General features: G+C 48.1%; 1 protein-coding gene across 3 annotated transcripts; it reads right to left on the bottom strand.

Annotated features, from left to right (window-relative positions):
* Positions 1–427: 427 nt before the first annotated feature.
* On the bottom strand, positions 428–11,081 carry Gbgt1 (globoside alpha-1,3-N-acetylgalactosaminyltransferase 1 (FORS blood group)). 3 transcript variants are annotated; one of them, XM_021639374.2, is made up of 7 exons: positions 10,823–11,081; positions 10,001–10,190; positions 9,384–9,446; positions 4,345–4,395; positions 4,230–4,265; positions 3,409–3,543; positions 428–1,745 (listed from the first exon to the last, which is right to left on the bottom strand). In XM_021639374.2, the coding sequence occupies exons 2-7, from the start codon at positions 10,069–10,071 to the stop codon at positions 1,061–1,063; spliced, it is 1,041 nt and encodes a 346-aa protein (XP_021495049.2). In that variant the 5' UTR covers positions 10,072–10,190; positions 10,823–11,081; the 3' UTR covers positions 428–1,060. The 3 variants fall into 3 exon arrangements, with proteins under 3 accessions (XP_021495049.2, XP_021495134.2, XP_060245742.1); XM_021639459.2 differs by lacking the exons at positions 10,001–10,190; positions 10,823–11,081 and having other exon boundaries at positions 3,409–3,728; positions 9,384–9,401; XM_060389759.1 differs by lacking the exons at positions 9,384–9,446; positions 10,001–10,190; positions 10,823–11,081 and having other exon boundaries at positions 3,409–4,034.
* Between the last annotated feature and the right edge of the window lie 2,670 nt (positions 11,082–13,751).

Below are 13,751 nucleotides of genomic sequence, written 5' to 3'. Positions count from 1 at the left end.
TGGCCTCCAAGGACCTTTGAGGTTCTGGGTCCAGGCGGTTACACTATCTGTTTCTGGCCTATCTTGTTCCACTGTCCTGGAGCCCCATACCCACCAGTGACCTCCCAGAAGCACAGTGGCCATGGATACAAAGGGACACACAAACACACCTCCTGTATGTCCAGGGACTGAGGGCACAATGACACTGATGAGCACTGTTACCCTCTAGGTGTTCCTCATCTCTCCATGGAACCCCACCTCCTCCAGACTCCTAGAACTGGAATGAGCAAATTCTCTGGCAGCAGCCAGCTTCAGCTCAGTCTCCTGGAATAACTGTTAGCCAACCCTCTCCCCACATAGGCTGTCTGAAATCCAGTCTGTCTGTGTCCGCCAGACCTATCGTGACTGGCAAAACAGTCCACTGTGTAGGCAAAACCCTGGTCAGAACTATAGTATAATACACCATCGTTTATTGAAAGCTACCTCAAACTGTGTAACAAAGCAATGATCTAGTCCCTGAGAGTGTGGCTTGCCATGGGATGCAGGGGACCAGAGGGAACCTAAGCCTGGCCAGCTTCCAAGCTAGCTCCGGAACCCTGAATGAAGAACTGGTGCACGTGGCTGGGGGAACAGCATGGTACCTGGGATAAGATCATTAAAGTGCAGCTTCAAGGCAGTAGGCAGGGCTGAGCATAACTCAGGGGCAGAACTTCCCTTCAATGTGCAGCGCCCCAGGTTTGATCCCTAACACTGCAGATTAAAACAAATTTAAAAAGCAGTATTTAACAAGTTAGGGCAGCAGCACTAACAAGTTAGGGCCCCCAGGCACTTTGAGCAGGGCTGGATTCCAGGGCCTGCCTTGGGGGTGGGGGTGGGGAGACCTGCCAGGCCTTGTGGTTTTGAAGCTCTGGCCTCCCTCTTGTCCAAACATATAGCTAGATCGCTATATGACAGTGGGTACACAGCCCTTCACAGGTTACACTGTCTCTACTCCTTTTTTTCTGGTTAGACTCCCCTGGTAGACTGTGCTTGGCAATGGGGTGGGATTTGACAGGGCTGTGGGTGGGTCTTAGCTCCGCTGTCAGCTCCTCAGCCAGTTGGTATTCTTGTCCACTGTGGAGAATCGGATCATCTTGAGGGTTGGGGGCTGAGGCTTCCTGTCATCCCAGAGGTACTCTGGGGACAGCACCGTAGATGGTTTGTGCCAGATGAAGCGGCGGTTCAGGTGGCTCTCCTCCTGCCAGGCCGCCATGATGCCATTGGCTTTGTCCGCCAGAATGGCCATGTGGCAGCCCCTGGTAAACTCATACACTCTGGCCACTCGCCCCCCGAAGACTGCCCCACCATAATAGAAGTCCCCCTCACTGTCTGCCACAAAGGCAGAGGATGCTTGCCTGCGCTCATAAGGGAATTGCTGTCGAGGTACAGCAAAATAGCCTGGGTGAATGGCAGCCACTAGATCTCCCAAGGTCTCAGGGCCCCATGGGTTATGGAAGACCATATCCACATCAAGACAGAAGAGGTAATCCACCTCTTGGTGGGCTCTCTCAGCGATGTGTTTGCTGATGGTCTCCATTCGGCGCATGGAGATCTCCTCCCACTGGGAGTGACCCTGGATGGGGATGATGCTGAGGAGCCGACCGGGGCCCAGTGGGACTCTGGGAACAGCTGCAGGATCATGGGTGAAGAGGTAATAGTGTACTTGGTACCCATGCATAAAGAACTCTTCAGCTGACTCCAGGAAGGATCGAATGAAGCAGGTGTACCTGGGGATGACAACGCTGTTAACCACTGCTGCCCACCACTGCCTGGGGTACCCTGTATTCCCTGAAGTCTACAAACTAGTTTACCACCTCGAGAAGTCATTCAGATCTGACCTTGGGGTCCTTATCTGTCCAACTCCCACAATCTTTGTCAAAGTTGAACACCCTTATCTGAATGCCCTGCTTCAGAGATTGGGATTAGGATGCATAATTGTTAAAGTCTGCACAAATTCTAAAGTCTGTACTGTGAGACACTTCTGGTCCAAGTGTTTCCAATCAGGGATACTCAATGGGTGACAACCATGTGAGTCTGGTCCTTAATCAGCTGTGTCTGTGTGCATATATGTACCAGAGGCTGATACTGGGCATCTTTCTCATTGCTTGCTCCTGATGGTTTTTGGTTTGTTTCTTTTTGGTTTATTTTGTTTTGTTTTGCTTTTGTTTTTGAGACACAGTTTCTTGTGTAGCCTTAGCTGTCCTGGAACACTCTCTGTCAACCAGCCTGGCCTTGAACTCAGAGATCCAAGTGCCTCTGCCTCCTGATTGCTGGGATATAAAGATGTACATTGCCGCCCACTATCTTATTTTTCTGAGACAGGGTCTTTTTGTTTGTATGTTTTTTGAGACAGGGTTTCTCTGTGTAGCCTTGGCTGTCCTGGACTCAATTTGTAGACCAGGATAGCCTCAAACTCACAGAGATCCGCCTGCCTCTGCCTCCTCAGGTTCTGGAATTACAGGTGTGTGCCACTGCACCCAGCTTTGAGACAGGGTCTTAATGAATCTGGACCTCACCAATCCGGCAAAGCTGACTGGACTGCAAACCTCAGTGATGTACTTTTCTCTGCATCCCTACTAGCGTTATAGGCATGTGCTGTTGGGTGTGGCTTTCTTTACATGGGTGCTGGGGATGGAACACAGGCCTTCATGTTTGCATGAAAGCACTTTACCAATTGAGCTGTCTTTCAAAGTGTCTTAATGTGCTTCTTTAAAAATTAAAAACATTTATTTATGTATATGTATGCATGCCGTGGGGTGCCTGTGGAACTCAGAGCACAACTTTTAAGCATCCGTTCTCTCCTTCCACCCTGAATGTGTTCTGGAGATCAAATTGAGATCATTGGGCTTAAAGGCAAGTGCCTTTATCTACTAAGCCATCTTGCTTTTACTGAGCATTTACTGAAGCCGGACGGTGTTCTTTGCGATTCCCATGGTCTTTTTCTTAGTATTTATTAATGATCTGCTTAGAAACTAGACTATTTTATATGCACAAATACTGAGCAACAGGAGGATGAATGAAGCAGTTGAGCTGCTAACGGGGGGACAGAATCAAGGGAATATGAATGCTAGGTGCTTCCCTCAGACAAAGGGTCATCTGATCTTTGTGGTCCATTTTTCATCTGGCCAGCACTTTACATCCTAGGGCCCAATCATGGTTCCCAAGTGGACTTAAAAGACATGGAGAGGAAGGGAAGACAAAGTCTCTTTCTATACTCTGCTATTCCTCACCTAGGCTTCTCGCATCTCCCTTTTCATGGCAGGTGAGGCCTTACATAAGAAAACTCTCCCAATCTCTGTACAGCACTTGGCCAAGCTGACCTCTCCCCAGACCAGAAACTGCTGTGGCTCAAGGAGACCAAACCCCACCCCTGCCTAAGCCACTACTCACTTCCCCACGGCAAACACGGTGACTCCGATGGTCAGGTTCAGTGGTTGGTACATATTCTTCAGAAACTCTGGGTCGAAGGTTCCCTCGGAGATGATGGGTGCCAACCAGGGGGTAAGCGTCAGCAGCTCTGTGGGCCTGGCATGGGGGAGGCTCAGGCCATGGAGGCCTCCCTGTTCAGAAGCCTGGACAGCAGTGTGGCCCTGTTGCTGGGCCTCAGTTTCCCCATGTGAAAGTGGAGATAGTAACAGCTATCTCCTGCTAGGGCTGGGAAATCTAGGAGTTGGCACTGACACACAGTGTCAGAAGCAGTGGTTCTCAACCTGTGGGTCACAATCCCCACGAGTTACATATCAGCTATCCTGCATATCAGAGATTTACATTATGATTTACAACAGTAGCAAAATTAGTTATGAAGTAGCAATGAAATTGATTTTTTGATTGGGGGTCACCACAACATGAGGAACTGTAGTGAAAGGTCACAACAGGGTCCTGGCAGTCCCACTGCAGACCAGGGGATACTATAATGTAATAGAATGTACCATAGGTGACATGCTCCTGTCTAAGGCACGCGCCATAGAACCACTGTTCACTGTTCCAGCCTTCTACAGCGTAGGTCATATTATGATCTCCTCAAAAGAAAAAAGCACAGAGCAGATGGCCAGCCACCTAAGGTCACACAGCCAGTGATAGGTGAAGCTTATCTCCCGGACTCTCTGGGCCCAGGACCCCTCTGCTATTGGTACCTCCACCATCCCTCTAGCCACACTGGGTCTCTTCCGTTCCCCTCCCTGCCACTACCACGCCCATTCCCTGACACATACCTGCGTTCTAACAGCTTAGGCTGAGGGTACTGTAACCTGTAATCAAGAAGAGCCAGTGTGAGTAAGGCAGCCCTCACTCCTGGGCCTAGAATCTAGGGAGAAAGGGTATACTTACTGTGCCATGGGCTGCGGCAACTTCTCTCGCCTGAACTGCACCTTCATGTTGCTGGTGACAAAGACAAGACAGAGTGGGACTTGTTAAGGACTCTTTAATATAGGCTTAAAACGTAAGGGTTAAGAGAAAGAGAGGGCTGGTGAGATGGCACATGCCTTCAAACCCAGTATGCAGGAAGGCAGAGGCAGGCGGATCACTATAAATGTGAGGCTGGCCTGGTCTACAAAGCAAGTCCAGGACAGCCTAGACTACACAGAGAAACCCTGTCTCAAAAAAAAAAAAAAAAAGAAAAAGAAAAAGGAGGGAGAGAAAGAGAAAAAGAGAGGGAGAGAGAGAAAGAGGGAGGGAAGGAGGTTGTTACTGGGGAAAAAGACACCCAAGAGGATGCATGTGGGCTCAAGGGAGAGGTGTCTCACCTTTTCTTTGAGATGGGGTCTCACTCCTAGTAGGTTAGGCTGGCTAGCAGCAACCCTAGAGATCTACCTGTCTTCACTTCCTCAGCCTGGGAACTATAAGGGAGTACACACCCCACACCCATTATTTTCAAAGCTTCCGGAGATCGAACTTGCAAGGAAAACACCTTACTGACTGAGCCCTCTCACAGGCCCTATTTCAGTTACTTGTAAGTGCACAGTGGCGCAACCCCTGTAATCCCGGCACTTGGGAGGCAGAAGCAGGCGGATTTCTGTGAGTTTGAGGCCAGCCTGGGCTACAGAGTGAGTCCAGGACAGCTAAGCCTACACAGAGAAACCCTCTCTCAAACAAACAGACAGAATGTTTTCTTTGTCATTCTAAATTTGGATACATGAAACAGCGGCTCCCTGTGGGCCTGCCCATGGAAGACCTGCCACATCCTTCTGCCTCTGTGAACTGGTACCTCTTGAAGTAGAATAAGATAGAAAAGACCAATTATTAGATACTGCTTTATTGGTTTATTTAGTGATTTATCTAAAGCACTGCTTGTGCTGTGTATTGGCCAAGGATGACTTCACTTGCCATCTAAAAAGCTACCTGAAACAGGATGCTCTGGAGAAATAACCAAGCCAATAGGCCATTGCCCTTAACTACCTGCTGACTGTCATATTTGCTTCTGTAAAATCTTGCGTGCTTGCCTGCCCTGCCTTGTCGTTTTAAAGTCTCAAGTGAGAATGCAAACTGAGTCCTGGACAGGAGCCTTTCAGGAACTGTCTGGCTTTGGTCCTTGGGGGACATCTCCTCTCTTGCATTCTCATTGGTGTTAATGTGCTTATTCCAAGAAGAGTCTCACAGTACTCTGAGCGTAGAGCGTCTGTTTGTTCATGGTTTGCCTCTCCTCTGTAATTTTCAATCTTCAAACTGTCTACTGTGTCCTTGCTCAGGAAATAAAGGGGTTCTGAGGAGGCAGTCAGAATCAAGATGAGGATGCTGCACCAGGGCCCAGCATTCTGTGCAGCCTGATGGTGATTTCCTTCTCCTACAAGCCCAGACACGCTTTAGTTACATTAGGGAATAATACATGAGAATACAGAAGCTGGGGCTGAGAGTGTAGTTCAGGGGAAGAGAACCTGTATACTACACAGGAGGCTTTTAGCCTACCACACACTTGCCAAAAAAGGAACTTCATAATCTAAGCATTTGAAGGGAATAAACTGAAAGGAAAGATGAGCCAGGTATGGTGGCACGTGCCTGTGATCTCGGCACTCAGGAGTGAAGGCAAGAAAATCAGGAGCACAAAGTCATCCTCAAATGTAGTGAGTTCAGGGTCAACCTAACACAAGCTAGGTCGTCTTGGATCAGGTACCCTCAACAGAGAAATGCCTTCATCAGACTGGCCTGTAAGCAACTATATGGGGTCATTTTCCTGATTAATGGTTGATGTGGGAGAACCCCGCCCAGTGTGGAATGCCATCCCTGTGCAGATGGTCCCAGATGGTATAAGAAAGCAGGCTGAGCAAGAAGCCAGTAAACAGTGCTCCTCCATGGCCTCTGTTCTAGTTCCTGACTCCAGGTTCCAACCTGACCTCGCTTTCATGATGGACTGTGTTGGGGACATGGAAGCCAATCAACGGTTTCCTCCCCAAGCTGCTTTTGGCCGTGACATTCTATCACAGGGATGGAAACCTAAACGGGGCAGTGTGGTGGTCTGAGTAAGATTGGTCCCCATCGGGTCTTATAAGTGTGACTTTGTTAGAGGAAGTGTGTCAGTGGGGGCGGGCTTTGAGGTTTCAAAATGCCATGCCAGGCCCAGTCTCTTTCTGTTGCGTATGGACCAGGATGTAGAACTCTCAGCACCATGCCTGCCTACATGCCATATGGTCCCCACCATGATGATAACGGACTAACTACTGAAGTTGTAAGCAAGCTCCCAATGAAATGTTTTCCTTTGTAAGAGTTGCCTTGGCCTAGAGAGATGGCTCAGAGGTTAAGAGAGCTGGCTGCTCTTCCAAAGGTCTTGAGTTCAATCCACAGCTACCAGGTGGTGGCTGACAACCATCTATAATGAGATCTGATGCCCTCTTCTGGTGAGCAGGTGTACATGCAGACAGAACAGTGTATACATGATAAATAATAAATCTTAAAAAAAAAAGAAGAGTTGCCTTGGTCATGGTACCTCTTCACAGCAGCAGAACAATGACTAAGACAGACAGATAGCCTGAACTACATAAGACCCTGTATAGGAACTGAAGAGATGGCTTGGAGGTTAAAAGAACTGCTTTCTCTTCCAGAGGACCTGGATTCAATTCCCAATACCTACATGGTGGCTCACAACTACCTGTAAGTCCAGTTCCAGGGGTTCTGATGCCCTCTCCTGGCCTCTGGGGGCACCTGGCATGCGGTACCTAGACATACATGTAGGCAGAATACCCAAGCACATTAAAAACAAATAATAATAGCCAGGGCAAAGTGGCATACACTTTAATCCCAGTATTCAAAAGGCAGAGGCAGGTAGATAGCTGTGAGTTCAAGGCAAGCCTGGTCCACAGAGTGAATTATAGGACAGCCAGAACTACATAAGAGAAACAATGTAGTTTTCTCATAAAAAACTATGGTTTTTTGTTTCAAAAAAAAAACAAAACAAAACAAGACAAAATTGGCTGGGTGTGGTGGCACACACTTGTAATCCCAGCACTCTGGGAGGCAGAGACAGGAGGATCTCTGTGAATTTGAGTCCAGCCTGTTCTACAAAGCCAATCCAGAACAGCCAGGGCTACACAGAGAAACCCTGTCTTGAAAACAAACAAACAACCCTCTCCCCAAATAAAACAAAACAAAAACCCAAAAAAGAAAAAGCCCAAACTAATAATAATGATAATAATAAAAGCCAGGTGTGATAGTATACACTTTTAATTCTAGCACCCAGGAGACCAGATCTCTGTAAATTCAAAGTCAGCCTGTTTGACTTAGAGAGGAGTTCCAGGACAGGTAGATCCTATCAAAAAAAACAAAATAAACAACAAAGAAAAGCAAAAAAAGAAACAAAAACCCCACAAAAACATGTCTTTAAAACAAAAAACAAAAAGACCAAAAAATATGCACACATATCCTGTCTGTCTCTTACTATGCAATTAATGCCCTACACTGTCCTGGGACCTTGCCAGCAAGAAAACCATTAACAAATTCAACACAAGTAGCTCCTTGATCTGGGGCCAGGACTATGGTATCCTGTTATAAACATCTGGATAAGGCTTAAAACAGTACTACATTCTGTTTTTTAATAAAACAGTGATGCTAGCGAACAGGCAGAATGCCAGGCCCAGGGCCAGTCTTCGGCGGGTCATCACTGGGTGCTGAACAGAGGATGGGCACCTTTTGGAATGAATACAATTTACCCTTGCTCATTCAAATGCTGATTTCTCTAGCCCACTATCTGGTTTCAATCCGGACATTGCATTGTGATACTTATTCTAAGCATCACCTGTCTCAAGTTTGTGTAAACATGCCACCATTTGTTCTCTGTATTGTCAATAAAACAACCAGCCACAAAGCTGAGTAAGAGAGAGAATAGGGTGGGACATCCTGGTCCAGAGGGGAGGAGAAGGAAGTGAGGGGAAGGAGTAGGAGAGCAGGGATCAGCAGGAGAGGACTGCAGGAGAGGACTTCAAACCACTAGGAGAGATGAGCTGGACCTAAGACATGACTAATTCAAGTATAATGGGTGAAATCTGAATGGGAGGAAACTATGCAGACTTGGAGGTTTAGGATGGAATAACTATTGCCCAGCACTGTGCTCTAGGTTAATTAAATAAATCCTAAGTCTCTGTGTGGTGATTTGGGTATACAGCTGGTTTTGGAATAACCGCTGTTTAACTAAAAGATAAATCAATAATAAATATTAATAACCTACAACACATGTGTTATGCCAGGTGGTGGTACACACCTTTAATTCCAGCACTTGAGAGGCAGAGGCAGGTGGATCTCTGAGTTGGAGGCCAGCCTGGGCTACACAGAGAAACCCCATCTCAAACAAAACAAAACAAACAACCACACAAAACAAACAAAAAACCCCATCACAACCAACAAAAAACAATAAGTAAATAATAAAGCACCCATGTTATCAAATAGGCTATAGCCCAGATGCTTTTCTTTCGCTGTTATGAAACACAAAAATTCATAAGGCCCAGTGCTTTCACTCTTAGGTTCACCAAGTGGGGAAGGCCTTAGCCCAGTGCCACTCAGTTCCCTGCATTCACACAAAATGAAGAGGTTCCTTCCTTACAGGGCTGTTTACTGACCACCTTCTCCGCACCAGGGCACCAGGCTCCCCCTAAGCATCAGCCAGGAGAGGCCTGTCTACCCATTCCATCTAACAGGCACAGGAAGCAACAAGGGAGACCGGAGCTGTGCAGTGTGGCTAAAGCAGAGGCATGCTGAGGGCAGCAGGATGCTTGAGGGCTGAAGTCTCAGGTTCTTAGCACATGCCTGTAGCAACTGCAAGTGGCACTTCTCAGAGCCATAAGCTGAGGAACGGGCACCCTCAAACAACGTCAGCCCCAAAGGGTCCCTGTCTCTGCAATATGGCCACCCCACCCTGCCCCCAAATCCCCTAGCCCCATACTTACAACTCCGGGCAGGGAAGGTAATAAGGCACGTAGGAGACCAGCAGCCAGTCCTTGACATATCCACTAGAAAGAAAAAAACACCTGCTAATGCTACTCTGCCTCAGAGGCTGACACCACTTGCACTTTATCAGGAGCAAAGACCTTCAGTGCATTTGGGAAGAAGCGCCATCCCTCTATGATTGTTGTCTATGGAGGACAGCACTAGCAATGCAGCACAGGGCTTAGTGTGTAGCTGTCTTGTTGTCCACATGGCTATTCACTCATGGCATGTCTATGTCCTTGATGCCACGTCCCTCAGACAAACAGTAAGGAGACAGACATGCAATGCCAGTAGCTCCCTCCAAGGCCAACGGGGTGACTTTAAGACCATGAACAGGGTTCCTTGTAACACAGTCTCAAGGACAGTCTAGGCAGAAAACATGGCAAGTTATAGGCTGGGAAGCCAAATCATGGTAAAACACAAAAGCCAAAACTAGTTAGTCTGGCTGAGGCTGGAGGATCCTGAGGCTCGAGAGGCTAGTGGGACTTGGAAAACTGTATGAGTATCAAGGTTCAGGGGTGACAGGCAGAGAGAAGTGATGTGAAGGGCAGCGGGGAGACTCTAAAAGGCAACTCACCACAGGACCCAGAGACTGATGCTAGCGAACAGGCAGAATGCCAGGCCCAGGGCCAGTCTTCGGCGGGTCATCACTGGGTGCTGAACAGAGGATGGGCACCTTCGGAGACCCCCTAGGACCTTGGCCAATCAGGCACTTTCCTCCCAGGTCTGTCAGGCTGAGCCTGCCTCTCTCGAGGTCTCGGAAACGCCTGCAAAGAATGCTCTAATTATTTTCCTCCTTCAGCTGACCTCGGGTTCAGCACTGGGAAGCAGCAGGGACAATGCCTTGGTGCTCAGTAGCAGCTACGATGTCTCCCCCAAGCAGCGGTCTGTTGCCTAGGCTCTGTCCCTTCACCAGCAAAAGCGATAAGGGGCCACCTAGGGGCAGGCTGGGTCAGCATCCCCAGTGACTTCAGCTCACGAATGTGGGCTCTTCATTTCCTAAAGCTGTGACTGTCCACCTGAGAGAGGCGGGGCCTGAGCTCTGGGGGACACAGCAGAAGGCTCTTCACCAATCTTCGGCTGTTTGGTTGTTCTCTACAGCCAAAGGGTTGGGGGAAGACGTGATGCTGCTACCGACCACAGAGGTGGCCCACAGAGGTGGACCCTAAATAGAAAGTTCCCAGGTCTGAGGTCCTGGGGGTTAGTGCCCTGCGCACTCGGTTGTTAAAGCAAACCCGTTCCTTCTCTCGCCCTCTGGGGCCGGTTTCCCTCCCCAGCTCCCACCACTTCCTGCCTCACTAGCTTCGGCCTCGAGCTGGACAGAAAAGCCAAGCCCAGGTCCAAACCCGGCAGGTCCAAGAGGAGATTCAATTCCAGAGGCTCGGGCTGAGACGCGCACCTGAACTTTGCCCCACTTGTGCTGGCTCCAGGACCTCTTCCTCCTCCTCAGCGGCTGCGGTGGAGTGCGGTGCAGGCCCGGGTGGCGGCCAGGGTAGGGCGCAGCGAGACTGTTCTTGGGAATACAGAATCACTCCCTTTGGGCTGATCAGGCGATCGGACGGAAAACAGGAACTGGGAGACTCCCCGGAGCGCAGCTGCGGGCCTACATAGGTGGAGCCTAGTAGAGCACGCCCAGCGGGTCTCCTGGCCTCTGGGGCGGAGCAAAGTAGATACCGAAGAGGGCGGGTACCTTACCCCCCCCGAAAGTCTCCAGGGTCCCACCCACCCACGCCCCTCCCACAGCCTGGAGACCCTGCCCACCGGCCTCAACTGTGCACTGCCTTTAAGGTTTGACTGGCTGAACCGTGCCAGAGCCTTCTCTGGTTTTCTAAATCCTGGCCTAGTGCAGAGGGTCCAGCTCGTAGGCAGGGATCGCAGGTCCCGGAACATATGACAGCATGTATGCAGAGCTGTGAGATACAATTTTGGAGGAAATCTTACTTCCAAACAGTCAAGAAAAGAGAGAACCAGGGGCTCTGAATCCGGCCTGGGCCTTCAGAATCTCCTGGAGGAGGAGGCTCTGTCCCTCCCTCAGTCCAATAGAGTGGTCATGCTTCCTTCTTCGGCCTATCGGCTCCAGGAAAGGCCGCTCTTCTCTACTCCAGGGGCCTAGGAAGGACCATCTGACAGGTCTGATCAGTTGTGTCAGCCAAGCCCAGGGGCTGCAGAGGACTCCATTAGGAAGGATAGAAGGGGAGAAACCAGCCAGAGAAGAACAGATTCGAAAGAGATTATGGATTTGCTCAGGGTTACAGAATGCTTGAAGCGCAGGTGCCACAGCCCTCCAGCTCAGAGCAGTTAATGAGCAGCGAAGTGAGAGAGCCTTATAGTCCAATGGGTGAGGCTAGGACCCGGGAGGGACTCTCTACCAGCATTCTTCAAAGTGGCCAGGCACTGTTATAGTAAGTGATGTGTAGAGGTTATGGCTTGAAACTAGATGGAGTGACCCTGAGGACGGAGGGTAGGATCAATGTTGTCCAAGGAGGATGTTAGAGAGATAAGAACCTCTGAGGAATGTTGGACCACTTATGTGTCTATACCTAGGGGTTGAGAGAGTATGATGGTACCCTCTGTATTTTGATTGTGCTTGATGGGCAGCTGTGATAAATGCTGTAGTAAAGTGACCCCCGTCTCCCATCTGCGGTGCCATGGAGCCTTACTTAGGAAGTAAAAGATCCCTCGTTCTGCATAAAAGGTACAACACCATCTTGAATATGCATCGCGTCTCCTACAGGATCAATAGGGGAAGCCTCCATAAGTTTCTGGAGGCTATTACTATAACAGACAGTAATCTCTATTTTGATCAAAAGCAAACAAGCATGGGAGACAGGTGTTTTAAAAGTTAATTAGGCATCTCCGAGTTCAAGGTCAGCCTGGTCTACAAAGCGAATTCCAAGACAGCCAGGGCTCGTACACAGAGAAACCTTAAAAAAAAAAAAAAAAAAAAAAAAAAAAAAAAAGAAAGAAAAGAAAAAAAGATTTAGGCCTTTTTTGGCAACCTGCTCGTGAGCTGTCTGCAGACCGGACCATGACAGTAGTGTCTGAACTGTTGAGTATAGGTTTCCTGAACCTTTGAAATCTTGTAACAATAGCATAGGGGAGGAAAGAAATCTGAAATATTTTTTCATTACCTTAAATCTGTAGTGAGAATTTTGGAATTTGGGGTCTTTTAAAAGACACAGAAATAGAGCTGCTCATAGGTTAAGAGCACTGGGTGCTCTTCTGAAGATCCTGAGTTCAATTCCCAACCACATGATGGCTCAAAATCATCTATGAAATCCGGTGCCCTCTTCCGGCCTGCAGGTATACATGCAGGCAAAACACTGTATACATAATAAATAAATCTTTAAAAAAAAAGGAACATCAGTATTAGCAGAGCATGTTTTTGTTTTAATCCCAGGTGTGGGGATATTGAGCTACTTTGCAGCAGCTGATTGTGATTTGCCCCGTTTTCAAGCAGCGGTGTGGTTTTGCCAGCTGCAGATAGTTTCTGAGATTGTGTGACATTTGGAATTCTGGGAACTTTTCGGAGGGTATAAGTGCTAGGGCCTGGAGGATGAGTGGTTGGTGGGTTGCTGTTTGTCAAGAAACAGCAACCAAAGAAGAAAGAAAAGAAGAAACTAGATCTCTTGATGGCAAAGGTCAAACTTGCTCTAAAGAGCTCGATGCCCCCAATTGGCAGGCAGTAATGAAAACGTTGCCTCATTTCCTCTTTATCCCGGTTCTCTCTTATCTAGTGTTAGGGAGTTGAAAGGGTGGAAGTAAGAAGAACTCACACAGAAGCAAAAGGCAGGCTTCATAAATCACCTTCTTGTACTTGAGAACTTTCTTAAGCTGTCGAACCCTCAGACCTTTACACACTTTCTTAGACTCACTGCAGCTGGGCTGTGTTTCCACCAATAGCCTCTCCTGGGCTCTCTTTAGGAACTTCAGTCCTGCCACACAGTGCTAAGTCTCAGCTGCTCTCTATGACCCCTCCATATCTTTTTAAAACTAATACTACCTAGGCGACTTATATTACAAAATTTGGCTACCAGCATGAGGTTACATTTTTGTATACGAGTTCAAGGAGGTATAGCTTTAATACCTTATTAAACAGTTTTTTAAAAAACCTATCTTTCATAAACTCTTTCTGTTTATTTCTGATTTTAATTCTCAGAAATTATCAAACAAAAATAGAGAAATCAGCCATGGAGGTAAGCCTGGGTGAAGAAGAGATGAATAAGGGAGTTATAGGGAATTTGATCAGCCTTTGACAGCCTGCTATAGAGCAAAATTTTCCTACCCTATTAGGACAGGCTGTTGGTTAGAAGGTAGGGTCTCTCTTT

The sequence above is a fragment of the Meriones unguiculatus genome, chromosome 8 (genome assembly GCF_030254825.1).
Source record: "Meriones unguiculatus strain TT.TT164.6M chromosome 8, Bangor_MerUng_6.1, whole genome shotgun sequence".
In the NCBI taxonomy this organism is placed as follows: Eukaryota; Metazoa; Chordata; class Mammalia; order Rodentia; family Muridae; genus Meriones; species Meriones unguiculatus.
This window is presented reverse-complemented; position numbering and strand designations above follow the sequence as displayed.